Source organism: Oryx dammah, unplaced genomic scaffold (genome assembly GCF_014754425.2).
Source record: "Oryx dammah isolate SB20612 unplaced genomic scaffold, SCBI_Odam_1.1 HiC_scaffold_25, whole genome shotgun sequence".
Lineage (NCBI taxonomy): Eukaryota > Metazoa > Chordata > Mammalia > Artiodactyla > Bovidae > Oryx > Oryx dammah.
The window spans coordinates 25266994-25292031 of record NW_024070209.1 but is presented as its reverse complement, the minus strand read 5'-3'; the positions used below and the strand labels follow the sequence as shown (position 1 = coordinate 25292031).

The 25038-nt window shown below is 43.4% G+C and overlaps 1 protein-coding gene across 2 annotated transcripts in view; it reads left to right on the top strand.

Moving 5' to 3' along the window:
- The window catches only part of THADA (THADA armadillo repeat containing), a 328900-nt gene that overhangs the window by 227138 nt on the left and 76724 nt on the right, over positions 1-25038 (top strand). For both annotated transcript variants that reach the window (XM_040224708.1, XM_040224707.1), the window contains 2 exons: positions 2102-2217; positions 23386-23480. In XM_040224708.1, coding sequence (XP_040080642.1) covers positions 2102-2217; positions 23386-23480 — 211 coding nt within the window. The remainder of the gene's footprint in view (positions 1-2101; positions 2218-23385; positions 23481-25038) is intronic.

The following is a 25038-nucleotide window of genomic DNA, read 5'->3' as shown; positions in this document are numbered from 1 at the left end:
GTTTAAACATCCATCAGGAGTTATTTTTGAAGTGATTGCTTCTAAATGAGAGGCGTTTGAAAAATCTCACAGCTTTCTTTATAAGTAAATTCCAAAGTCATGTATTTTGCTGGTGTCTGCTGATTAATTACAGTCCTGTGACACCATGAAAAGCCCCAGTGGTTGGTTCTGTGCAGCTGTGGAGAAAAGTAAAGCAAGGCCCAGTGGCTTTGCCAACTCTCTCAGGATGGTGGGGATTCGGGCAGAGGGAGGTGATTTTTTTTCACTCTGGCAGTCGCCACATAAGAACAGAAGCCCCAGCCAGAACCACTGCTCCAGACTTCACGACGGGCGGTATAGGTCCCTATGGGGGTGCGGTGAAGTAGTGATATTTGATCTGTTGCTTCTGAAATAACAGATCCATTATTAGAGAAAGCGTTTTCAGGCTCCACACTGGGACTTGTGTGCCTTCTCCTATTTAGGAAAAAAAAAAAATTTTTTTTTAAATAGCAATTCCATACAATAAAATAATCAAAACTGACTCTCTAAACCAGAGGTGCTCGCACAGCATATATTTGTTGTTGGAAATTGCAGATCTCTGAGCCAGGAAAACCTGCCTGCTCAGACCCCATTTAGGGTCTGACGGCTCTGGATCTCTTATCTTGCTTTTTCTCATTACTTCCTTTCCATATTTAACTCGCAAAGTTATGCCCTTCATTGACAGGAGAGAAAGAGAAGAAAAAGTGGAATCTTGCTGTTTAGAAAGAATCATCTGCAGCCCCAGTAAAGGATACAACAGAGAGAGAAAACACTCTATTAAAATAGGCTTTCCAAGTTCTTGATGTGTTTATCTGTGCTTGCTTTGCTCCACCCTCTTCCTCCCCTTGATAAAGGAGCTGAAGGATTTCTCTGATATGTCTTTTCCCTTGATACTAGCTAAGGTCAGTGGATCTCGTTTATGCCCTCATCCACTTTTGTTCTCTGCTGCAGGTTAGTATTTCTCACCAAGGCCTTGTTAGTGTCATCACTGAATGAACCCAAGGCACACATATGGACACAAACCAGTACACACACACATGGCCTGTGCCATGGCCTTGCTGGAATTGTGGCCTTCGTTCTAAATATAGGCAGCTAGAGAGACAACAGGATTTGTCTTGCTCTGCTTAATTCTAATGTATAATGTCATGGAAGAGTAAGAAAGCAGGGTTCTGCACTGCTGCCTCAGCTCCTGACATCTTAGAAAATATCTAAAAAATCTCAGTACTTTACAAACATCACTATCCAGTATTTGCAAAGGCAGGCGTCATTACAGCCTGCTTCTTCAGCCAAGCCCATTCTGATAAGCCCCAAACCAGATTAGACTCACAGTTGATTTTTTCCTGTGTAGTAAGATTTTGACTTTAAAAAATACTGTTTGAGGGCCTTCCCTGGTGGCTCAGGGGATAAGACCCTGCCTGCCAATGCAGAAGACACGGGTTCAATCCCTGATCTAGGAGGATCCATGGAGCAACCAAGCCTGCGTGCCACAACTGCTGAGCCTATGCTCTAGAGGGAGGGAGCGCTGAGCCCAGGTACCCTAAAGCCTCTGCTCTGCAGCAAGAGAAGCCACTGCAGTGGGAAGCCCATGCACCGGAACTAGAGAGTCACCCCCACCCTCTGCAACTAGAGGGAAAGCCTGTGCAAAGGAGCGAAGACCTGGCACAGCCAAAAAGAAATAAATGCAGAAATAATTTTTTTAAGTACTTTTTTTTTTTCATGAGACTGCTAAGATAAAGATGTTTGTATTTCTTTGCTAAAATAAATTTTTAGACTGTTTATAAGTAATAAACTCTTGCATCTAATGACTGGTCACAGAATAGTCATCTTTTTCTAGACTTGGTAAGGAACCCAGAGCACAGGTACAGATGAAAGACATAAGGTTTTTGCCACTGGCTGCGTCGTTCCAAAATCAACATGCTTTTCCTGCAAAGAGACCAGGGCCACAGTTTGCAGGTGCCTGTTTCCTTTGAGGGGAATATTTTGAGGAAACCTAAGAGGGAAGAACTGGGCATTTAGGAAAAATATATTTTCACAGCAGGATATTGCTTTCTCTCTCTCTCTCTTTTTTTTTTTTTTGGTTTAGGTTTTTCATTTGTTACAAGCCTTCTCAGACTCCAAATACAGAATGAATACATACTTTCAGCAGGAACTGGCTGACGTCGCTGTTTGTACCAAAGCCAAGCTCTGGCTGGCCAAGAGGTATGTTAAAGTGCCACATGAGCACGGAGTTATCGGGGGTTAGGAATACACTGGAGAAATGCTGTTCCTGGTTGTGGGCGTTTTAAAAGTCACTGGCATGAGTTTTCTAAACTTACTGGAGTTATATATCTTTTTCAAACTTTGGGTTGTGGTAAAGAAAGAAAAATATTTTCTTGACAATTTTTCTAAAACTGCTGGGTGATTGGGGGGGGCATGTACTATGGCTTTTTATCTGTCCACCAGTTTGGTGTTTTTGAATCTGCTATGTACCCAGTCCTGTGTTAGATAACCTAGCAATGAAAGGCAGTAATTGACTGAATCATGTGGTACAGACTACCGGACACCATGGCAACTCAGAGATGAGAGACTGGTGTAGGACTTAAGCAGGCCCAGAGGGGCCCAGAGGGGCTGAATAAGAAAAACGATACAAATTGCCCTTTTAGGTATGTAGTGAAGGAGCTTGAATAAGCCAGGCAAAGGAGGCTAGATACATTTTTTTTTCATCCTTGCCATCATTAGTTTGTTCTGAAACTTAAAGCATTTTCTGTGTGAAAGATGGAGTAAGAAGAATTTCTCAACTTTCTCGAATATACAGGAAGGCCTCTGTGTAACACAGTGTTCAATATCTGTGTCTCAGAACCTGATATTGGTTGGACAGTGTTACTGGGAGGATTTGCCACCCCCGTGTGCATCCTCTGTGATTCCAAGAGAAAGGAGTCCAGCAGAGGCCCACAGCCTACCACATTCCATGCTGTAGTATGTTGCCTTTGATTAATGATTAGTATCTTGGTTGTCTAACATAGCAGCCTCTTTTTTATTCTTCAAAAAATGTGCTTTTCTTCACTTTCCTTGGGCTCCCCACCTTATGTGGTGAGGCAAACAATGGCTAATGTGAGACCCACAAATCAGTGGAATTCAGCAAAGTCTCATTGAGCATAGACTACATGATAACCTCTGTGTTAGGAGCTGTAGTGATGCAAAGATACAGGAGGAACTAGCCTTGGCTTCAAAGTGCCCCATCCAGGAGGTAAGAAAGATGTGTAAATAAATTATTTTCATTGAATATGGAAAGTGTGGTAACAGAAGTATATAGTAGGTACAGGAGTAGCCTAGGGGGTGGTGGGCAGGATGCCTTCAAGAGTTAAGAATTTTGCCAAGTGGTCACAACAGATGAGGGATATTCCAAGCTCAGGGAATGTCATAGGCAAAGACATAGCAATGTGGAATGCCTTGATAAGTGTGGAGAACTACACAGAAGTTAGCTCTTCTGAAACCTAAAGTATAAGGGATGTGTGGCAGAAAATGGGTCCTGAGGAAATGCATGGAAGCCACACAGTGAAGAGTCCTAAAGGAGACCTTTAGGTGAAAGGGATCCAGGGACTTCCCTGGTGGTCCAGTGGCTAAGACTCCACACTCCCAATGCAGGGGACCCAGGTTCTATCCCTGGCCAGGGGACTAGATCCCACATGCCATAGTGGAGATCAGAGACCCTGAGTGCGACAACTAAGACCCAGTGCAGCCAAATACATTTAAAAAGGAAAGAAAGAAAGGGGTCTAATGAAGGATTTCTCAATGAGTGGAGATATGAGGCTCTATGTTTTCTAAGCAACTATAGCTTTGACCAGGGTTATTGATGGGAAATTCTCTAGTATCTGCAATGCCAATAAAGAGAGCCTCTCATTTTTAGTCCAATTTTTGTTTCCTCTCCAAAAACTGCTCCCTTAAGCCTAATATCCATTTGCCTGTATGTGGCTTTTAGAGAGGGTCCCAAGATACCTTTTCTGAGAGAACAGGAATTGTGATCATATTCATATTCTCCTCTGTTTACCAATTAGTGGGCCTGGTCCTGTTAGCTGTTATTCCTGGGGATCAGGAAGTCAGGAACATCATCTTATTGAAACCTCTGCTTCCAGCAAGGACTGCCCCAAGACAAAATCGGAATTTCCTATTCTTCAAGTTCTGTACGGAAGGACATTCTGCCCTCCTTAGCTTGCTGCCCCTTGATGAATCTCATAGAAATTCATCGTCTTTATGATGTCTGATACTTGCTTTAATACAGCTTGAGGGAGGAGAGAGGATTAAGAAGAGCAGACACACTTTGATAATTGTTAAAGTCTGGTCGTGGGTCTATGTGGCCTCATCATTTTATTCTCTCCACTTTTGTATATTCTTTAAAATTTCTATAATAAAAAGTTGAAGACAGGAAAAAAAAAAAAAAGAAATTCATCATCTGCTGGCTTCCTGAGTCAGTTCCTTCTTGGAGGGAGGAGATGGAGTAACAGGCCAGCCATCTGAAAGGACCTTCATCTTGCACAGTGCCTGAAGATGGATGACAAAGCTGCCACCAGCCTCCTCTTCAGCTAGAAAAGTCCTCTCGGCCCTCTCTGTGGTCCCTATTGCCGTTTCCTAATCTAGTCTTTTCATTAGCCTTCTCCCTCCCCTTCTCTGATTTTCCTCCATGATTTTCCAGCCTAGAAAACAAAGACATGAATCACTGAAATTCGCTGGGTTTCCAGCTTCCTTGCCCAGAGTCTAGGAAAGCCACTTTTATGTTCCCAGTACAGTCAACTCGTTATTACCCAAGTGTGAACTTTACACTCTGTGGGTGGTCTGTAACACCAGGCTTCCTCTTCCTCCACGGCACACTTTTACCGTATTAATCAGGATGTGTTCAGAGCCTAGAATAGAGTTTGAGAGGAAAACACATGGCCAGAGCACAATATGTCCCAAACCCATGTGTCAGTTGTGCGGGATTATCCATGTCACTGGCAGGATAACTTTGAATTTCCTAAATAGGAAAGTATAGAATAGGGTATAAGCGATGAAGCCTCAGCCTGCCGCCTGCCTGCCCTGTCCTTGAGGTCCTCCGAGAGTGTTGTCCTAAGAGCTGTTTGTCTGCCCTGGGAGTTCCATGCTTAGACGAGCCACTTCTGGGTCTGGGTGGGCCCTTCTTAAAGCCAACCCCTGACTTATATTCTCATATGCTTTTCCCCGAAAGGTGTTATAATACAAAGTATTCCAAATTTCACTGCTGAAGAGGCCCTTTTATGTCCCCAGCAATTTACGAAAGAGGAATAGTAAATGTTCCTTTGTGCCTGCTAAGGATTCTCTGTTTCTTCTGAGTTTAGCTTGAAACATCGCTGTTATTGCAAAGAAAAAAAAAAAAAGTCGGTTCAAATTTTAGCACCAACCACTATTTCCTTCTTCAGTTTATTTGATCATTTAGCTTAAGTTTATTCAGTCTAATAGATACTAAAACATTAGTGAGGAGGTCATTTATTTATTCCCCAAAAGGAGGTTTAAAAAGTTCACTGGAGCCATTGGATGATCAGTTCCATTTTTTAACATTTGACCCCCAAATCGAGGGTACATAAAGACTTTTGTCATGTATTTGTGTTTTGACTTTGCAAGATTAATAGAGATTTATATGAGGTGATTAAGCAACAGCCATGGATTTGTTGGGGAATTTTTGGTGATGAATGGCCAACTGGCAGCATGGCTGGAGTAGAGGACTGGGCTTCTGCTCTTACAGTCCGCTTTTCATTCCAAGATGTCAAAGCCTTAATGGAAATCAGCTCGTTAATCCTTCGAGTCCCTTCCTTCCCCTTTCCCAGCCATCCCTCTCTCCTCAGTCCAGTTTACTATCTCTCCCCTGGTGCAAAGATGGTTTACCAACTACTGGAAGAAAACTAAGCTGACCCAGGCCACAAACCAAGTGGGAATAGGGGTCAGCTGCCGGCCTGGCGAGGCTGGCTATGAGGACTGTGAAGAGGAAGTCAGCGCAGCCCCACTCGCAGCCCTGTCTGCTGCCCCCGCTCTATGCAGATTCCAGCCCTGCCGTCCCAGCTGGACCACAGGTCCTGCCTGGATGGGAAGGACTTTTAAAAAGCCCTGTTAGGTAAGAGTAAGAGGAGAAAAGATTTCCTTACTTTGATTGAGAGTTGGAATTACTGTTATTTGGGGCTTTAAATTTTTTCAGAAATCAGCCTGGTTATCTATCATCTTTGGTTATAAAAGGAAAAACCTGTGTGTGTGTGTGCGTGTGCGTGTGTGTGGGTGTGTGTGTGCGTGTGCGCGCATGCCCTTTGAATAAATGTGGTAAACTAAATGGGCTATCAGACTCCATGCGATGCATGATGTGATGCCCAAGAAGAAAAACATGTCCTACTAAATCTTTCACATTTTTTCTTAACTATCAGTGTAGTTTGTGCTTATCGTAGAAAATTAGGGAAGAAAATGTAAGTCTGCTCTCACCAATATCCAGTGAAACCCACTGTTATTGGTTAGCAGTTTTATATACATAGTTACTTCATCTTTCTTCCTGTGTTTTTTTTAATGTAGTTGAAATTAAGCTGTATGTATGTAAGTTATCACTTTTTTCATTTAACAGTATATGAATGCATTTGTTGAAGAGTCTTCTTTTTTTTTTTGGATGGGCTTTTTTTTTTTTTAATTTCTGGCTGCCCTGGGTCTTTGTTGCTTTCTCTGTTGTGGTGAGCAGGGTCTGCTATTTGTGGTGAGCAGGCTTTTGTGTGTGTGTGTGTGTGTGTATGATGTGAAAACTCTTTATGGTATAGCTGCTATGGAAAATAGTAGGAGGTTTCCTCAAAAAACTAAAAATAGAATTACCATATGATCTAGCAATTATACTTCTGGGTATAGACCCAGATGAATTGAAAGCAGAGTCACGAAGAGATATTTGTAAGTGTTATAGTTGTATTATTCACAATAGGCAAGAAGTAGAAATAACCCAAGTGTCCATTGATAGATGAATGGATAAACAAATATGGTATGTATGAATAAGAGAACATTATTTAGGCTTAAAAATGAAGAAAATTCTAACACACTGTACCATGTGGATGAACCTTGAGCACATTATGCAAAGTGAAATAAACCCATCACAGAAAGACAAATACTATAGGATTCCACTTATGTGAGGTTTCTGGAGTAGTCAAATTCAGAGACAAAGTAGAATGGTGGTTGCCAGGGGCTGGCAGGAAAGCAAAAGTTAGGGTTCTACTCAGAGCATTTTCGTTTTACAGGACGAGAAAGAGTTCTGGAGATTGCTGGTACAACCATGTGCGTGTGCTTAACACTCCCGAACTGTTCACTTAAAATGGTTAAGATGCTAAATTTTATGTTGTGTTTATTTTATCACAATTTTTAGAAATTTTAATGACAAATATTTAAAATCTCTTTCTGTATCCTATCATTCCTCTAAGGTTATTGTCCAGACTTCTTATGATAATTATTTTCTTGCTTTTCTGTCCTGTTTTTACTGTCTACGCATCACTAAAAGTAAACTGCTTTTTTGCCTATTTTTGTATTAAGAAAAAAATCTTTGAAAACATCATTTGTTAAAGATAGCATATTTTGGTCACCTGAAAAATCAGTCATTAAGTTGACCTTACCATTGTTCCATTATTGGCCACTCAGTTTGTTGCCCATTCATTCAACAAATATTTATTAAGCCCTGCTGTATGCCAGGCTGTATTAAACATAGAAACTGCTTATTAAAGCCCCGACTTTAGTATGGAGAAGGCAGCAAGACAGTCTTGTCAAATAGAGTTGTAGACCTAGAACTTTAGAACCTGAAGGAATCATAAAGTTATTGTAGTTCACTCCCATCCCCATGCATGTGGGAAAGTGCAACCCAGAGAAATGAGGGACTTGCCTGTGTTCAAACAGCTGACCAGGCTGTAACAACTACGTGACAACAGCTCACGTTTTTGGAGGGCTTAACTCCCTGCTCCTTGTCAGGCTCTTTCTACTGGACCACATTGCCTCTATCAATCCAGTGTTTTTAAGTCAGGGCTTTGAATGGTGGTAACTGAACATTTTCTATAACAGTGCTTCTCAGACCTTAATGTACACATGAATCGCCTTGTGGGGCCCTTAGAATGAAGAGTCTCCTTCAGTAGGCCTGGAGTGGAGCCAGAGATTCTGCTTTTCTGACAAGCTCCAGGGTGATTCCGATGCTGCTTTCTGAGACAGTGCCCATTTGAGGGCCAAGGGTCAGAGAGTCAGCCACTGTGGATCACCTCGCCCTTTGAAATACTCCCACCTTCACCCCCTTATTCTCAGGGCTTGTGTCTGGAGCTTGGAGCCATAGGAGAGGGTGAGGCTACTGAAGGGATCAGCACAGAATTCTTTTGCCATGCGTCTGGTGTGACCTGCAGCAAGGGGACCACATGGCCTCTATGGGGAGTCCACACTCCCTTGTCCGGGCAGCCGTCCCAGGGGACTCAGTGCCTAGGGTAGGATCCAGGCTTCATTGGCATGCAGTGAATATTCATCACTTTGAAAAATAATAATAGTCTGATACTCTGTCGAGAAATAATAGTCTGATTCCCTTGTGGCTTAGTTGGTAAAGAATCCACCTGCAATGTGGAAGACCTGGGTTCGATCCCTGGGTTGGGAGGATCCCCTGGCGAAGGGAAAGGCTACCCACCCCAGTATTCTGGCCTGGAGAAGTCCATGGGGTCACAAAGAGTTGGACACGACTGAGCAACTTTCACTTCACTGGTGAGAAAAACAGTCTCTCAGTAATACAAAAACAGGTCCCAAGGTTACTAGGAAAGCAACCTTGGGGAATAAATTTTTGAATAATCAGTACTGATAGAAGGAAGAGATGATGGAAGGAGTTTGTGTTTGTTGAAGACCTCCTCTTTGTCCTAGACCCAATGATTTGTTTCCCCAAGTTAATTCTTATTTGCAGAAAGTGTTAGCTGTTTGACCCATTTACTTCCCCTATACAACTTCCCATCAGTGCTCCTCCTTCATATCTTTTGCATCTCCCTAGACTTCCTTCCGTATCCACTCACTTAGCCATACTCTCATTTGCTCTCCCCATTTTCTCTCCTTCTTACTGGCCCCCTCTAAGCTAAGGTGGTATGCTCATGGAAGGCCTGGGATCTAAATACATAAGAAAAATATGCTTATAGAGACAAAGCTAAGGCTGGCTTTTGTGTGGCAATCCCAGTTCTGCCCCAGGGGGGTCTGTGGCCAGCTGCAGAAGTCCTGGTTTAGAGTTCTGTTTTGCTTTACAGCTGAAGACAGCAGTTATTTTCTAACCACCAGATTTATTCACACAAGAGACTATACTTCCCAGGCAGAAATCCTGGGATTTAGGTCAGATTCCATTGTCCCAGTGTCCCTTAGCCCTCCCCCTATCCCTCGCATCTTCTGGACCAGCCCCCTCCCTAAAGAAAAGGTCCTTCTTTCACAACTCCTGCAAGGGGCCTTAGCCCTTCACCACAGCTGCAGGTTGCATTTCACTTCCATGCTGCTGAAATGAATCCAGTGGAGATGGGTTGTTAAAATATTCAGATGATCATGTGGCATTCTAAGGCTGTCATTTGTGGTCCTTGCCAAAACTGTAAGGGAAGCAAGTCTTAACAGGGATGGTTACTTACATAGCAAGTTTCCAGGCGTTACTGGGGGTTGGGTTTGCTTCGGGTTTGCTTCTTCTATGCTCTTTTTCTTTTTCTCAAAATAAAAGTTTTCCCAGTACTCCTCCACCCCCTCCCCCTTTTAATTGCTTTTCTTTCAACCCCTAGATTTTACCAGGGAGGGAGAATCTCATCAGGACCCCGCTTTAATCCCCCAGCTCAGCCTATTCAAAGTCTCTCTGAGCCTCGTGCATACTTGAATGATGAGAGAAATGAAGCTGGTGTATTTTAGACCCAGGCTTGTTGACATTTGTTCACTTCCCTTTCAGACTTCTCAGGAATGTTCAAGGTCATGATATCTCGGGATGAGATCCTGTTTGTAGTTTTAAAAACAGAGAGAAACATTAAGTTAGCACATTTCAACCCGAAGCAGTGGGCAGCCTTGTCCACAAAACCTTTTCTTCATTAGATATTCCTTTTAAAATTACGTCAGGTTTTAAAGGAATAAGCTGTTTAAGAAGTGAAGCTTGAGACTACATGAGGTATTTCTTGTTGACAGGCTGAGCTTATGGAAACTAGTCAGGTAAAAGCACTCAGAAGTGATCAATATATTAAACTGAGACTTTGAACAAGTTGCCCAGAAGTGATCAATATATTAAACTGAGACTTTGAACAAGTTGCCCAAGATCAAAGCTTCCTCCTTACTGCAGAAAGAAATAAAAATAGTTTGTTTATGCAACTGCACATCAAGAATTCAACCCCCAACTTTCTATGTTTTAAATATAGAAATCTGCAAACCTAGCCTGGAGGTGGTAATTCATTTGATAAAGGGCTCAGAAAGATCTGTCTTGCTCCACTTGTAGCTGTTGGCTTCTTGGGGTATTGCTGTTGAAAGATTTAGGCAGTGTTGTCATTGCCCAGCTTGCAAGGGATGCAGGCTTTAAATGGCCTCAACACATTTTCATAGTATTATGTAAAACTGTAATATAACGGGTTTGTTTTTTTTTTCTTTAGCATGTGACATGTTTCATCCTTTGGGTAAATCAACACCTTGGTTACCTTCATTGAGCCATTGCCAGTGAATCCAAGGCAATTCAGATGGCACAGTGGAGAATGTAGAGATGAATAATATTGTCCCTATTTCAAAAACCAAGTGAATAAGATGGGTATGGATTTAATTAACTGTAAACATGTAAGAATTTGGTAAATGCTGGAATGAGGTCAAAGTGTATTATAAAAGCCAGCTAGTTGGGGGTGGGATGTCAAGGACATCTTTGAGGAGAAGGGAGAGATCTTTAAAGGCTTGCTGCTGCTGCTGCTGCTAAGTCGCTTCAGTCATGTCCGACTCTGTGCGACCCCATAGAGGGCAGCCCGCCAGGCTACCCCGTCCCTGGGATTTTCCAGGCAAGAACACTGGAGTGGGTTGCCATTTCCTTCTCCAGTGCATGAAAGTGAAAAGTGAAAGTGAAGTCGCTCAGTCGTGTCTGACTCTTAGCGACCCCATGGACTGCAGCCTACCAGGCTCCTCCGCCCATGGGATTTTCCAGGCAAGAGTACTGGAGTGGGGTGCCATTAATTGTTAGGTAAGGTTAATTCTCACAGACTGGTGAGTGAGTGAAGTTACACTGATATAGAGCCTATGACGTTAAATAAGCTGTGAAGGTGTCATTGTCCACGTACAAAGAAAGGAATTTTAGTAGCGCTCAGCATTGTGGGGACCATTTTTTACACGCGTGCATACTCAGCCACTCGTTTGTGTCTGACTCTTTGCAACCTTGTGGACTGTATCTCATCCAGGCTCCTCTGTCCATGGGATTATCCTGGCAAAAACACTGGAGTGGGGTGCCATTTCCTCTTCCAGGGGATCTTCCCGACTCAGGGATCGAACCCGAGTCTCCTGCAGCTGCTGCATTTTCAGGTGGATTCTTTACCACTGAGCCACCTGGGAAGCAGAGACCGCTTTAGATATAGATAACTAAGCCTCTATTGTCAAGGTTTAGTTAGGATCCAGTCTAGTTGAAAAGAGCTTATCCATGTGAAAAAAACCAACAGTGACATTCATATAGAATTCTTAATTCCATAGTATGTATATTAAGTATAAGAATTCAGAAAAGAATGTGGATTGGGAGGGTTTCCTAGGGGAGTTAGGTAATTGAGCTGGGTTTTAATGGGCGTGATTTGGAAACACCATAAGTGGTGAGAAAAGAGCATATCAAGATGGTGGACAGCATGGTCAGGGTCACACTAGTGAAGAAAGTGTTTGCATTTAGGCCAGTGGGGGTGTAAAGCTGAAGAAGACATGGTGTGTTTGGAGAGCTGTACAAGATTTGATAAGAGACCAGTTGTGGCAGGCCTTAAATGTCAGCCAGAAGAATTTGAATCTGATCCAAGAGGCAAGAGGAAGTCAGTAAGCACAGACTAGTAAATAGGCTGCTGTCTCCATGCTGATGAGACACACTGAGGAACGTGTTACATCTTTCCAGCCTCTCTCAGTGACTGAAAAACTCTCCAGCCCCTGCTGGAGGTTCACAGAAGCTCCCTATTAGCAACCCACCAGCTCTGTCTGGTACTTGGAAACTCCTTTGCATGCCTGGTCAGTTAGTGATGGGAATAGAGATACTGCCCATGTGCATTCATGGTTATTGTCTGCTCAACATTGCTAAGAGGACCATAGAACCGCAGAGTTTATAACAGGAAAGGGAATGTAGAGATCATCTAATCCAGTGGAATCCTTTCTTCAAACAGAAGCTTAAGTGGAAGTTCAAGATGTTTGAGATAATAAAGATGGCAAATATGGTGCAAATGTGGGCCTGGAGGCCCACCCACATGGCTTCTCAACCATTGGAGCCCCCAACGGGACTACAAAGAGCACTCTGACTCCCTATTTCAAAAAAGTGGAAAAAGTGAAAGTGTTCATTGCTCAGTCATGTCCTATTTTTTATGACCCCATGGACTGTAGCCCACCAGGCTCCTCTGTCCATGGGATTCTCCAGGCAAGAATACTTGAGTAGGTAGCCATTTCCTTCTCCAGGGGATCTTCCTGACCCAGGGACTGAACCAGGGTCTCCTGCATTGCAGGCAGATTCTTGACTGTCTGAGCCACCAGGAAAGCCCCCTTATTATTTCAAAACAGGAATCTAATTCAAACCAGTATCTGTAGACAGGAAAATAGACACAAGGGATAGGTGACTTCTCCCTACTTGGCAGATGCGTCTGGCTGCAAAGATAGCCCAAATTTGGGATTTCAGGAGCAAATTGGTTTTCTGCCTCTTGGTCCTCTTGCTTCCTTTGCAACAGCTGGATCATCCTCATAGGAATGGCTGCCACCCCCAGCCTCTTGGCTGCCCAAGGCCTTCTCTCAGGCGCTGCCCTCCTTGGTCAGGACCCTATCACTAGACCTTCTTGCCAATACAACTCAGCTTCTCTAGATCCCCTTTCCCCAGAAATCCACTCTCAGCTGACTCACTGCTGCTTGATATGACCCACATATCATGCTTACATGTTACTAAGCACTAGTATGTAAATAATTCTTCTGAGTCTATAGCTGTTTCTCACTGTTGATCTTCTGGAGACATTGCTTTTAACTGAAGTCAGTAACTTGAGGGCAGGCTTTCCAGCAACACGCAGACCTAGCAGGCACGCTCCCTGAGGCCTCACTTGGCTTCCTACTTCTCTGTCCTCATATTGAGCCGGCTTAGCGCTGGTGCCTTTGTCCTAATTGGCCGGGCTTTGGGCTGACCCTCCGAAGGCTTGTGGGGCCTTATGTGAATAAGTCAAGGGAGCGGGTTTGAGAGAGACCCTCCGAAGCACAGGGGTCTTAGTTGTGGCATGTGGAATCTAGTTCCCTGACCAGGGATTGAACCTCGGGCCCCCTGCATTGGAAGCACAGAGTCTTAACCGCAGGACCACCAGCGAAGTCCCGGGTGTCAGTTTTTTATCTGTTAAGTTGGAAGATCCAAAATGGGAGGTAGGGGAGTGGGAGGGGAGTTCATGTTTGGGAACGCATGTACACCCGTGGTGGATTCATGACAATGTATGGCAAAACCAATACAGAATTGTAAAGTAAAATAAAAAAAAAAAAAGGGAGGTAGGTGAAGGTGGAAAAGGACATGGTGAGTAATGGGTATGCAAGAACAGGAGAGCTAAGCAAATAGGGAATGTTTATTGTCAGATAATGACGTCTGTATCAGTCTTATTGGCCATGTTGAAAACAGGCCTTTCTGGTGGCCGGCACAGAAGCAGCTGTGCTTCAAACCTCATTCTTCTCCAGCCTGGCCACCAGGACACGCCACCAGAGCGTGTGGCTGCGAAGCACCGTGCTCTAATTGTTCGGCCCGGCCTCTCCCCGTTCATCTCACTGTATTTGGGACACACAGATATAAGTTGTCCAGAAAACCTTGGTTCCATTCTTGGTTTCTGCCCTGATCTTGGACAGGTCACTTGAGTTATGTGAGCTACTTTGTTGATTTATAAAAATGGGAAGAACAATGCCTGTTTTTTCTCCTCTCAAGACTCTTTTAAAGATAAAATGTTTTTTTGAAGATAAAACTTTTTTAATAAAATGCAGTTGATATTATTTTTGTGGCCAGGGCTAATTTCCAAGTGTGTGCTTCGCCAAGATTTCATGAACAGACTTTGGACTATACTGTTAGAAATCCTCACCTGTGATCTACATTCAGACTTCTCTTGCAGCTACTAGAAGTTTTCATTCACCTCACTTATATATTCTATTAAAAAAAAAAATCTAGGGAGAAAGTAAAGTTTGAAAGGAAAGGGGACTTCTGTTAGCATTTTATGTAATAACTGAAGCTATATATCCTCCAAGCCCCAAACTGTACAATAAAAGTTTTCTTGGACACTACCTTTCTCCCATAATCCCTAGCACATTGCTTATTAAGTTATTAACCAGCAATATCTCTGGCAGCATATTAAACTTTACTTTTAAACAAGTCACAGAGTGGGGGAAACATGCGTCTCTCATAAAAGGAATAAAAAACATACACCCTCTAAAATGGTTTCTTCAGGCTTTGAACAGATCCCAACCCCCACACAAGGTCTCTTTTTCCTCATTCTCTCCACATAACTTGAGTGTTAGTACATTAATGAGAAAAAGATGCCTAATAGAAAGATGGAAAAATATGAGGGCCTCTGGGAGGGGTGGGTGGCTCCCTGGGGGTCCTCTGAAAAGGCAGGTGAGCCTTCCTGGAGGGAAATACAAAGCCTTGGCATTGAGCTTGTGGGCTTCCTCTCATACAGCAGCACTCCCCTGGGAAGCAGAGGCGGCTGTGACTTTGACCTTGACCTAAGCAGAGCCCCGAGACCTTATGCAGACTGCCTGGGATTTGCCAGGTGCCTACCCAGAACCTTGGTAGAGTAGTTGAGGCCCTCTTTTCACAGATTCCATCTCCCCAGGGGCAAAGGAGGGTTTCCCTGTTGGGTCAGATGGTAAAGAATCCGCCTGCAATGAGAGAGACCTGCGTTCGATCCCTGGGTTGGGAAGATTCCCTGGAGGAGAGCATGTCAACCCACTCCAGTATTCTGGCCTGGAGAATTCCATGGACTGTATAGTCCACGGGGCTGCAAAGAGTCGGACACGAGGCAGCCTTTCCAGGGGCGGCCTCTGTGCCCTAGAGCATATGGCTTGGACATATGGTCCCTTTCTGGACAGACTCACAGCTCATGGTCTCTTGCCTTGTGCCTGACAACTTGGTAAGAATTCCTTACAAATTGGTCAATACCCAGAGCAGGGCATGAAGATGGCTTCACATTAAAAGGAGAATCCCAGTAGGAGGGCTGTGGGGCACCTCATATGTGTGGGTGTGAGTATAAATACTAGCAGAGCTCCAGACCAAGAAAGGCTGGATGGAAGCTGGAACATACCATAACAATGGAGCTCTGCTGCCACCGCCTCCCCTCCCCCAGGGGAGCGCAAGGTAAATGAGCAGGGCCGGGAGAGGGTGTTAGCCAGCCAGGGGGTGGCAAACAGGGGGTGTTGGCCCTGCATGCTGCTGCCAGCTGGCCCTGCCTGCAGATCTGAATTCTGTATATTACAGAGTGGGGGGAAGAACTTATATATTCTGCAGGTCCTGACCATTTGGCATCTTGGTTTAAACAAAGCTCCTATTGTTTCTCCAGAAATGTCATAGGAATGATTGCTTGGCTGGGGGCCGTGGTAAAAATCGAAATCAGAAGGGAGAGAGGGGTCCTTTTTATTTAATTTACACTTCCACATTTATATGACTTCACGTGGCCCACATCAGAGAAGTACCTCCTGGCTCCTCACCGCGGCAGCTCTTCCTCTTATAACCAAATGTAAGGCGAGATGGCATCTGGTCTGCAGACAGCTACCATTGCAGAGTCCCAGACTGCAGAGGAGTACAAAGATGGCCAGCGGGATCTCTGGGAGATCAGAGGAAGTCCAAAGAGATGTCCGCCATTCACACTGTTCTCCGAGGCCATTCTCTGATTGTTAGTCAGGGACGGTTTCCTAGAGGACAGGCTTTGAAGTGAGTTTTAAGTACAGGACATGGTGTGGCTCGATGTGTGTCCAGTGAGGGGACTGTGGCGGAGTGTGGGGACAGTTAGAGACCATTTCCGCCCTCCCTTTTCTGCCTCTTTCCCCACCGCATTATTCTTCTCCCACCTGTGGCCCAGCTTCTCACCTGCCTGCTCTCTGCCTTCCTCTTCACCTCCTTTCCCTCTTTTTTTTTTTTTTTTCTGGCTTTCTTCTTTCTAGCCTATTTCAGTCCTGGTGGTGGGTCCCCAGAATACTGCTTCATTAAGCCCAGTACTGGCTCCATGGCAAGAGGCTTTGTAGTCACTGTGGTACAGCCCAGGCGTGACCTGAATGGGAGTGAGTTCAGGGAGGATCCCAGATTAGAGGGAGAGATTGCCATGGACCATGATGGGCCCCTGCCAGGACTCACGACCCAGAGTCATTCTAAGCCATCACACTGGCCAGCCGCACCTGTTTGATTTGCTGGTCCTCATTCTTCCCAGCATGCGGCAAGCTCGCTCCCATCTTTGGATCTTTGCAGAGTGAACTCTCGCCTGAAATTCCTGCTTCCCAGTCACTTATGGACTCTTTCCACATCTCCAGACCCTTCCTCCATGGTATTCTCTCACATTGTTTTGTGTGTTTTGTTTTTCTCCACATACACCCTCTGCCACCACCAACACATACACACACACACACCCACACACACACACACACACACACACACACACCCATAAGCTCTTCAAGGCCAGAACCTGCCCCCTTCTCTACTCCTGTTCCGAGTAGGATACACCCTGTGGTACTTAGGAAAGGTTTCTAGATTAATAAAGTTAAACCATGAGTCTGATCAGGATTCTGGGGAAGAGTAATTCCCTGGGGTCTGGAATGACCTTCGACCTTGACTGTGTTGAAGTCCAGATAGACTTCTCAGGACTTAGACCTTAACAGATACTAGCAGCCTAAAGCCAGAACAGTTGTTTTCAGCCCTCTGAGGATGGCAGTGAATTCTTCTGAAAAAGTCATCCAAAGTGACAAGCAAAAATATGTCCAAAGTGAACTGTCTGTTTCTTGCTGGGAACCCTCCAAGGCTGCATGCTAATGGGCCCTGGGGGCCCTAGCCGTCCAGTGGACCAGTGGGGTCCCACCTGGGCTTCAACCATTTGGAGCTTTTGGAGCTCTGAAAGGTCACTCCTAAGCACTTCCATTTGGGGCACGTCATCATCTTGTGTCATTTCCTGCTGTCCCATCCATTCCACATCCCCTTTGTGCTGCTTCTTATTTTTCAAACATGTAACATGCCGTCATCTTCGGACGCGCTGCTTCCTCTGCTGGAGTCATGCCACCCACAGTCCATCTCTTAGACTCCTCCTGCAAAGGCACTTCTGGTTTTAACAAGTCGTTTCCCCCTCACCCCATCCTTAATTTTTACTCTGTCAACCCTCCTTTGAGCACCCATCATACCACGTGATTGGTTGTGTGTTTCTCTCACTAAACCATGGCCTTTCAAGGTTTTCTGACAGCCATTCACAACCAGAAATAGATTTTACAGATGACTTAGTATGTATCTCTGTACCCCATGTGTATATCTGTGTGGATATATACACAAACATACCTGTGAAATCTTACATAATGTAAATTTAACTGTCTACATAAGATATGAACAGTTTGTAGAAAAATACAACAGAGAGGGAGTTTACTCAAGATTTAGAAGATTTAATTTCAGGAATGTTATCCACCATCATTTTGGATATCAAGAATACCCCACTGATACCATTTGGTATAATAGATGGTGGCTTATTACCTGAAAAAGAAAAGGACATTAGACTAAATCAGTCAATATTTTTACTCAAAGTTATCACATTTTATAAGTTATGTCAAAGATAATTGATTAAAAATTCTGGGCAAAATTGTTCTAGAAATCCTATATATAACAATTTAAGGGAGCGATGCTTACCCTGACTGCTTTGATGCAATGGGATTATGTTTTACCGCTCCTGCTTTCCCTAGCTAGCTCTCCCCTCCCTCCTTCATCCCTGTTTCCTCTTCCTTCCTTTCTTTCTCTTAGGCTTTCTCTTAACACTAGTAGGTGGTCATCTAAACCTACTAGTTTATTTCATAATCAACAAAATGGGTCATAACCTACAGTTTGAAAAACACAATTCAGGACTCTAAGTTTCTTAAGGGCAGTGACCAATGTCACTGAATCATTTCGTCTTCATATATCCATACCCTGGCATTATTTTGGGCTCTCAGTTTCCTCTCAGTTTCCTCTGAATGAATGGGCTTCAGTTAAAAATCTCTGCAGCCACTAGGATTCCGGAAGGGACAGAAGAAGTGAATAATTTATCACAGGCTTCCCAAGAGCTTCTGGTGTCCTCCAGACACTAGGGCCATTGTAAACATGTCTGGGAAGGCTTACTCTCTCTTCTCTGCCTTCTGCCTCCCCCAACTTCCAGGAGAGAGGGCAGGAGGTTTAATGAAGTTCAGAGATTGAGTTCTTGGGTGGGTATATGTCAAGGGACCAGTGATAGAAAGAGTGGAAGAAAGTTTTAACAAGGCCTGCATTTCGCTTTATTTATGTAAACTTAGTCCTCATGGTACCTGATTCCTGTTACTCCTTCTAAAACCTCTATTATGCTGTTTTTCAGCCCATTTGTTAGACCCCGACCACTCCTGAGTTTTTTTTAAACACTCTCAATCTTTATTATACCATGCCCTGTGCCAGGATTTTTCCATCTGGGGGCAGGGAAAAAAACCCCAAACCCACCAAAACCCTGTGGCTTGGTTTCCTGTCCAGCTGGCTTGCTCTTTCCCAGGATTTTATTCCCATCATCAAAGTGGCTTGACAGACCGAGAACAAACCTCTGGCTCACCCTGAACTCACAGTGTACCATTTCCAAGTCAGAACAAACACCAAGTAACAGGGAGAGAAAAAGAAAAAGAAAAAAAAAATTTATTTTCCTGACTTAGAAGCCAATTCAGAGTGAAGCCCAACTCTGATTCCAGACAGCGATGTTGTGAGGCTGTGGCTCTCCTCAAGGGTGGAGCCTTGAACAGTGGGCTCTGGGCCAGAATTTCTCTCTGAGTCAGTCTTGAAGGAGAAGCCATGCATGGATGGACTCCTTTGTAGCCCCAGATCCTCTCTGTTTCCTGGAATCGAAAGCAGCAGAATTTGAGGGAGCCTCCCACGATCTCGTTGACTACATCAGACTTGGCATAGAACCTCCGTTCTGGCAGCCGTCAGAGTGGTCCCTGCCGGGTCCCAGACTGCCAGGAAGGTTGGCAGCCTGTGCCAGGCCAAGAGAAGGTGCAGAACACTTCAGCCTGGAAGGGGGATGTAAAGATGGCCAACGTTTCGTCTATTCATTTAGAACTATTCTAAAATATATTAATTTAGCTAAAAATATCATGGAAACCAGGTCCCTCACTGAACTTGAAAGTCAAACCAATTTCCCAAAAACTTTCCTTTATGGCTCTGTGTGGCTCCACTAGCAGGAAAACATCTGAGGTGAGAAGCTGTAAGGTCAAATGGAGCAGGCAGTACATTGTTATACCAAGGAGCACCAGTTAGCATGGAGTATCCCATCTCCCATGGGTCCCCAGACAAGCTAGACTCCTTTTTTCCTGCCTCTATTGCCTCCTCTCAAAATCCCCTTCCTTGTGAGCTTTCTCTATCTAAATTCCTCCCGTTGTTTATAGTTGGACTTAGGTCTTCATACATCTCTTCCATGTTTCTGGGCCACCCTATTATGTTCTTTCCCTTAACTCCTTACATCCTGTCCTGAGTTTTGTCTTTATTTTTATCTCCAAAACAAGGCAGAACTCTCCGAGGCCAGAAATCCTCTCTTGTGCATCTTTTTCCAGCGCCTACCTAGCTCGCAACTAGATGCTCAGGAGGCATTCATCCTGCTATCTGCAGGCCGTTTATTATTCAGCCCTGGGCTTCATGTCTGATAATTCATTAACCCTTTGCATTAGGTTTTCTTGCTTTCCCTCCTAAGTGATTTTCCAGTGGGAGGAGGGAAGATATCCCACGTTTTAAACAGTGGACGTGCCAGAACAGGGAATGATACCGTTAAAGTAATTTTCATAGACTATGGACTTTTCAACTTCACAAGTCAAATTTACCTGACCTGAGGAAAACTGAATAGAGACAAAATATAAAGGTAAGATTTGGGGAGAGTAAATTCCAAATAGACCAAAGTGTTAACAAGAACAAAAAATGAAACTGTAAGATTTCCCTGGTGGTTCAATGGTTAAGAATCTGCTTGCCAATGTAGGGGACCTACGTTCGATCCCTGCTCCAGGAAGATTCCACATGCCATGGGCAACTAAGCACATGCTGCACAACTACTGAGCCAGCCCTCTGCAACTACTGCAGCCTACGCACCCTAGAGCCTGTGCTCTGCAATGAGAAGCTCGCAGCAACTAGAGAGAGCCCAAGTGCAGCAATGAAGATACAGCACAGCCATAAATAAAGAAATAAATAAATGGAACTGTAAAGTACCAGAAGAAAAAGTACTAAAGAAAAATTTATAAATATAAATCTATATTGAAGAAAGGTTAGATTTTGGTAGCATGACATAAAATCCAGAAGATAAAAATAATATATTTGACTGCATTAAACCAAACAGTTTTGAATTCCAAAAAAAGTATTGTAAATAAGTTTTAAAGTCAGATGATAAACTGCAAAAAAATATTTGCAACACATATGACAAAGGACAGATTTCCTTAATAAACAAAGAGTTCCTACAAATCAATAAGGAAAATACCAATAACATAATAGATTGGAGATTTGACCACAGTTCACAGAAAAAGAAATTAAGATATCATTTTTGAAAAGCTTATGAAGGGATGGGCAACTTCATTTAAAATAATTATGACAAAATGATGAGGTACTGTTTTTCTACTTATCAGCTTGGCAAAGGTCAAAAGGTTTAATCACAGTGTGAGTCAGATTGTTGGGGTTGGAGGGGAATCTTAAACACTATTGGTGAAAGCATAAGTAGTCCCAGTCTCTTTGGAGAGCATCTGATCTAAATGAAGCAAAATTTTAAATGTATGAATATCTTGATCCAGCACTTAAGCTTCTAGGGATTTCTCTTTTGAATATTCATTCATATACATAAACTAATATACATATATCTTTATTACATCATTGTTTTCAGCAAAATATCCTAAACAATCTGACTTATTTCATTAGGGGACAGGTACATCCATGAAATGGAACAGTTCAGAACCATTTAAGAAATGAGGCAAATTTGTGTTTTTTAATAGAATGATATCTTAAAAGTATCAGTGAAAAAAAGGTAATGCTCAGAACTCAGTAAGTAGTAAACCACTACTTATATAAAAATAAACAAGTGGGTAGCTATAGATAGATGCTTGTAAAATATGCCTGGAAGGATATGCTCTAGAAAGCAGTAATAGTGGTTGCCTCAGGGGAACAGAACATGTGGGCAGAGGGTGGGGGCATGGAAAAGGCACTTCATGTTTACTGCATACCCTTCTGTACTGTTTGAGTTATTTTTATACCATGTGCATGTGTTACCTGTTTTTTAAAACTAATTTTTAAAAATAACTGGGCATAGGCATGAAACTAGGCCAAATGTGAAGTGTACATATAAACTAGTCGTTATGGCAGAGTCAGAGTCAAGGAGCAAGCAGATACTGTAGGTGAAGTCAGGGAACAGAAATGAGGTAGGTCAGCAAAAGGGAAATCTTGAAACAAGACAGTTTTGTTTTAATGGAAAAGTGTCTGGTTTGCTTTTCATGCAGATATCGCATGCCCCTAAGATATGGGCATTTCAGGATAGAGTGAGAAAAAACTTTAGAGAAGTGAGAAGGATGCATTGAGGGGTCAAGCTAGATGGAAATACACTAGCTGGAACTCATGTCATGGAGGCAGAGGAGCAGAGCAGGGAACAGGCCGAATCAAATGCTCACAGTGACTCTCAGAGAGGTGATTATGGTGTCCATTATGCAAGTCAGAAATCTGATTCAGGTCACAGAGATACTAAATGGCAGAAGGCCAGGATTCAAACCCAGGTCTGTCCCTGTTGTTTTTACCACTTGTATGCACGAGCTCAGTCTCATCTGACTCTCTGCCACCCAATGGCTCCTCTGTCCACGGAAGTTTCCAGGCAAGAATACTGAAATGGGTTGCCATTTCCTCCTCCAGGGGATCTTCCTGACCCAAGGATCGAACCTGTGTCTCTTGCTTCTCCTGCGTTGGAAGGCGGATTCTTACCCACTGAGCCACCTGGGGAGCCATTTTTTACTGTTTATACTGTATTATAAGTACCCTAGGGAGGTTTGGGCACTTTTCATGACCAGTATGAACTGAGGCTCAGAGTCAGGGAGATTCAGTGCTATTTTCAAAAAAAGTCTTCATTCTTCCATTTTGAACTAGACCCCCTCAAGCCAAGCCCACTTACTTTTTCCAGCATGTGGTTCAAAGAGTAAAAAGACCTCCATTTATTGAAAGAAGAAAATCTCATTTATCAGGAAAGGAATGTCTGTCAACAGTGTTTGTTAATACTTTCATGTTTGTTTTTCAGCTGCTTTTTTAAGTCTGTAAATACAGTTTATCATTTGTGAGTGCAGTTCTCCTCCAAAATGCTAAATCACTGATATTCATAACCAATCATGTTTCCCCTAAATTTGTCCAGTTAAGCGGAAGATAATAGAATATGGTGTCATATTCCCTACTTCCCTCTTGTTTTCAAATAACTGGAATAGGGTATTGGTTTTTGTTTGTTTTCAGTTAACTTTCTTTGGCGCCAGAGCATAGAATTTTCTCTAATTTGTACAAACACAGTCCCAACCTCCACCATAAGCACTAGGATTTTATTTTCATTTTCTTTTCATGAGAAATGAAAATTTTGCCATTGTCACCATCGGTGACCGTCCATCATTTTTAGCATTTGTTACAACTCTCTGGGGCTCCCCGGGTGGTGCTAGTGGTAAAGAACCTGCCTGACAATGTGGGAGACATAAGAGACACAGGTTCAATCCCTGGGGTGGGAAGATCCCCTGGAGGAGGGCATGGCAACCCATTCCAGGATTCTTGCCTAGAGAATCCCCATGGACAGAGGAGCCTGGTGGGCTATGGTCCATCGGGTCACAGAAGGTTGGACACGAGTGAAGCAACTTAGGACGCACGCACAACTCTCTCAGCCTTATGATATGCCTGGTAGAAAATACCCATTTTCTCTTTTCTGTGGCCCAGTCCTCAGAGAGAAAAATTACCAATTTATTTTCTGTTCTTTACCTTTCTAGGCAAAATCCATGTTTGGTGACCAGAGCTGTGTATATTGATATCCTCTTCTTGTTGACTTGCTGCCTTGACAAACTCTCAAAAGGCAACCAGCCAGGTATGATTCACAGTTATATTATATTTGGGAGTGATTACAGGTCTTTGAAATGTAGGTGGGGTTTTGAGTGGCTCTCCCACCCACTCCCCCACTTCTACTTTTGCAAGACTAAACCACATATCCAAATTACACTTAGTGTCATACGCTTCCTTCATAAAAGCTTCCCAAGGAAACGTGTCCTTGTTTAGTTGCAAGTTTGTTTTCTATTTGGTCATTCCGGGAAGAGCCTGGCCTCGACTCTTGTCATTTTCAGTAACTCAGGAGTTCATTCTGTTCCATTTTGCGGCGATAACCGAGTGGACTCATTTGTTGCTGGAGCCTAGATATTTGAAACTCAAGTCTACCATGCACCGCCTCAAGCTCTGACTTTGTACATGTTCCTTGTATCACGTATGTTTCCTGGTATGGGCCCCGGATCCACGTGCAGTTGTGCTATTTTCATCATGATTCACAAAGTGGTTTTCTTAAAACGGAGAGGGGCAGCTCCAAAACAACAAAAAAAAATGTTTTGATGTGTTTATATAAGAGGCCTCAGGAAGTGCTGTACATGAGTTCCAGGCCACAGACTGAAACTGATTTTCATCAACACAAACTGGAATGCAGGGTAATGAGCCTGCAACTGGTTAAAATCAGCCTCTTCTAATTGATTAGGCCTGTCTAAAGGAGGCTACAATTACAAAGTCAGATTCTGAGTACAAGCAGGCCAGCCCTTGCCTCTGTTACATTGAGTCTGTCAATGATTTGTTGTCTTCAGTAAATATATTCAGGCTGTCAGAGTCCAGCTCTGTCCATATGGAATCCTGTTCCCAAATTCAAACCAATTTAAAATGCTCTGGGGGGGAGAGGCGAAGCTGCCTCACTTAGATCAGTGTATATTAGCCCACAAGGCCCCTGTGGCCATGCAGAGGTAATAAGAACACGCCTGGACTTTGATCAGCTCCACATCCCTGCACAGGAGTACTGTTGCATCCGTTTGGTAGAAGAGGACCATATAGTTTTATGGCTGTGAAACAGTTCTAGTTTATACCTCTTATCCCAGCATAATTATTAATAGTGCCTCTTTTACTCGTAAAGTGTCCAGGTTTGCACAATGAATCACAGGTCACTCTAGCTGTAAGGGGCCTGAGAGTTGTATCCACTTCATTTTACACTTGAATTAACTGAGGTCCAGAGAATATAAAGAGATTATGAATCAGACATTACCATGTACATTATTTGTACCATTTTTAGTACCCAAAAATATTTCCTACCATTTTTGTATCTCGGTTCCAAATTTCATGTAGCTCAGTAGTACTTCTCTGCTTAATGTTTTAAAGAGCCTCGTTCATGAAAGAGTTGCTCACTTACTTACAAGTCCATCCCCTGGGTTAGTATCATGGTTGTATGATCGACTCTAATCTTTCATTTGTTGAACTAAGTTTCTCCTGGTGTATTAGTACCATTATTTTTTGTCTGAAAGGGTTAACCCTTGAATATTGTAAAATACCCTTGTCTCTTCTCCAACTGCCTGTCCTTTACTAATGAATCATGTAGATGACTTTGGCCTTTTGAAATCATC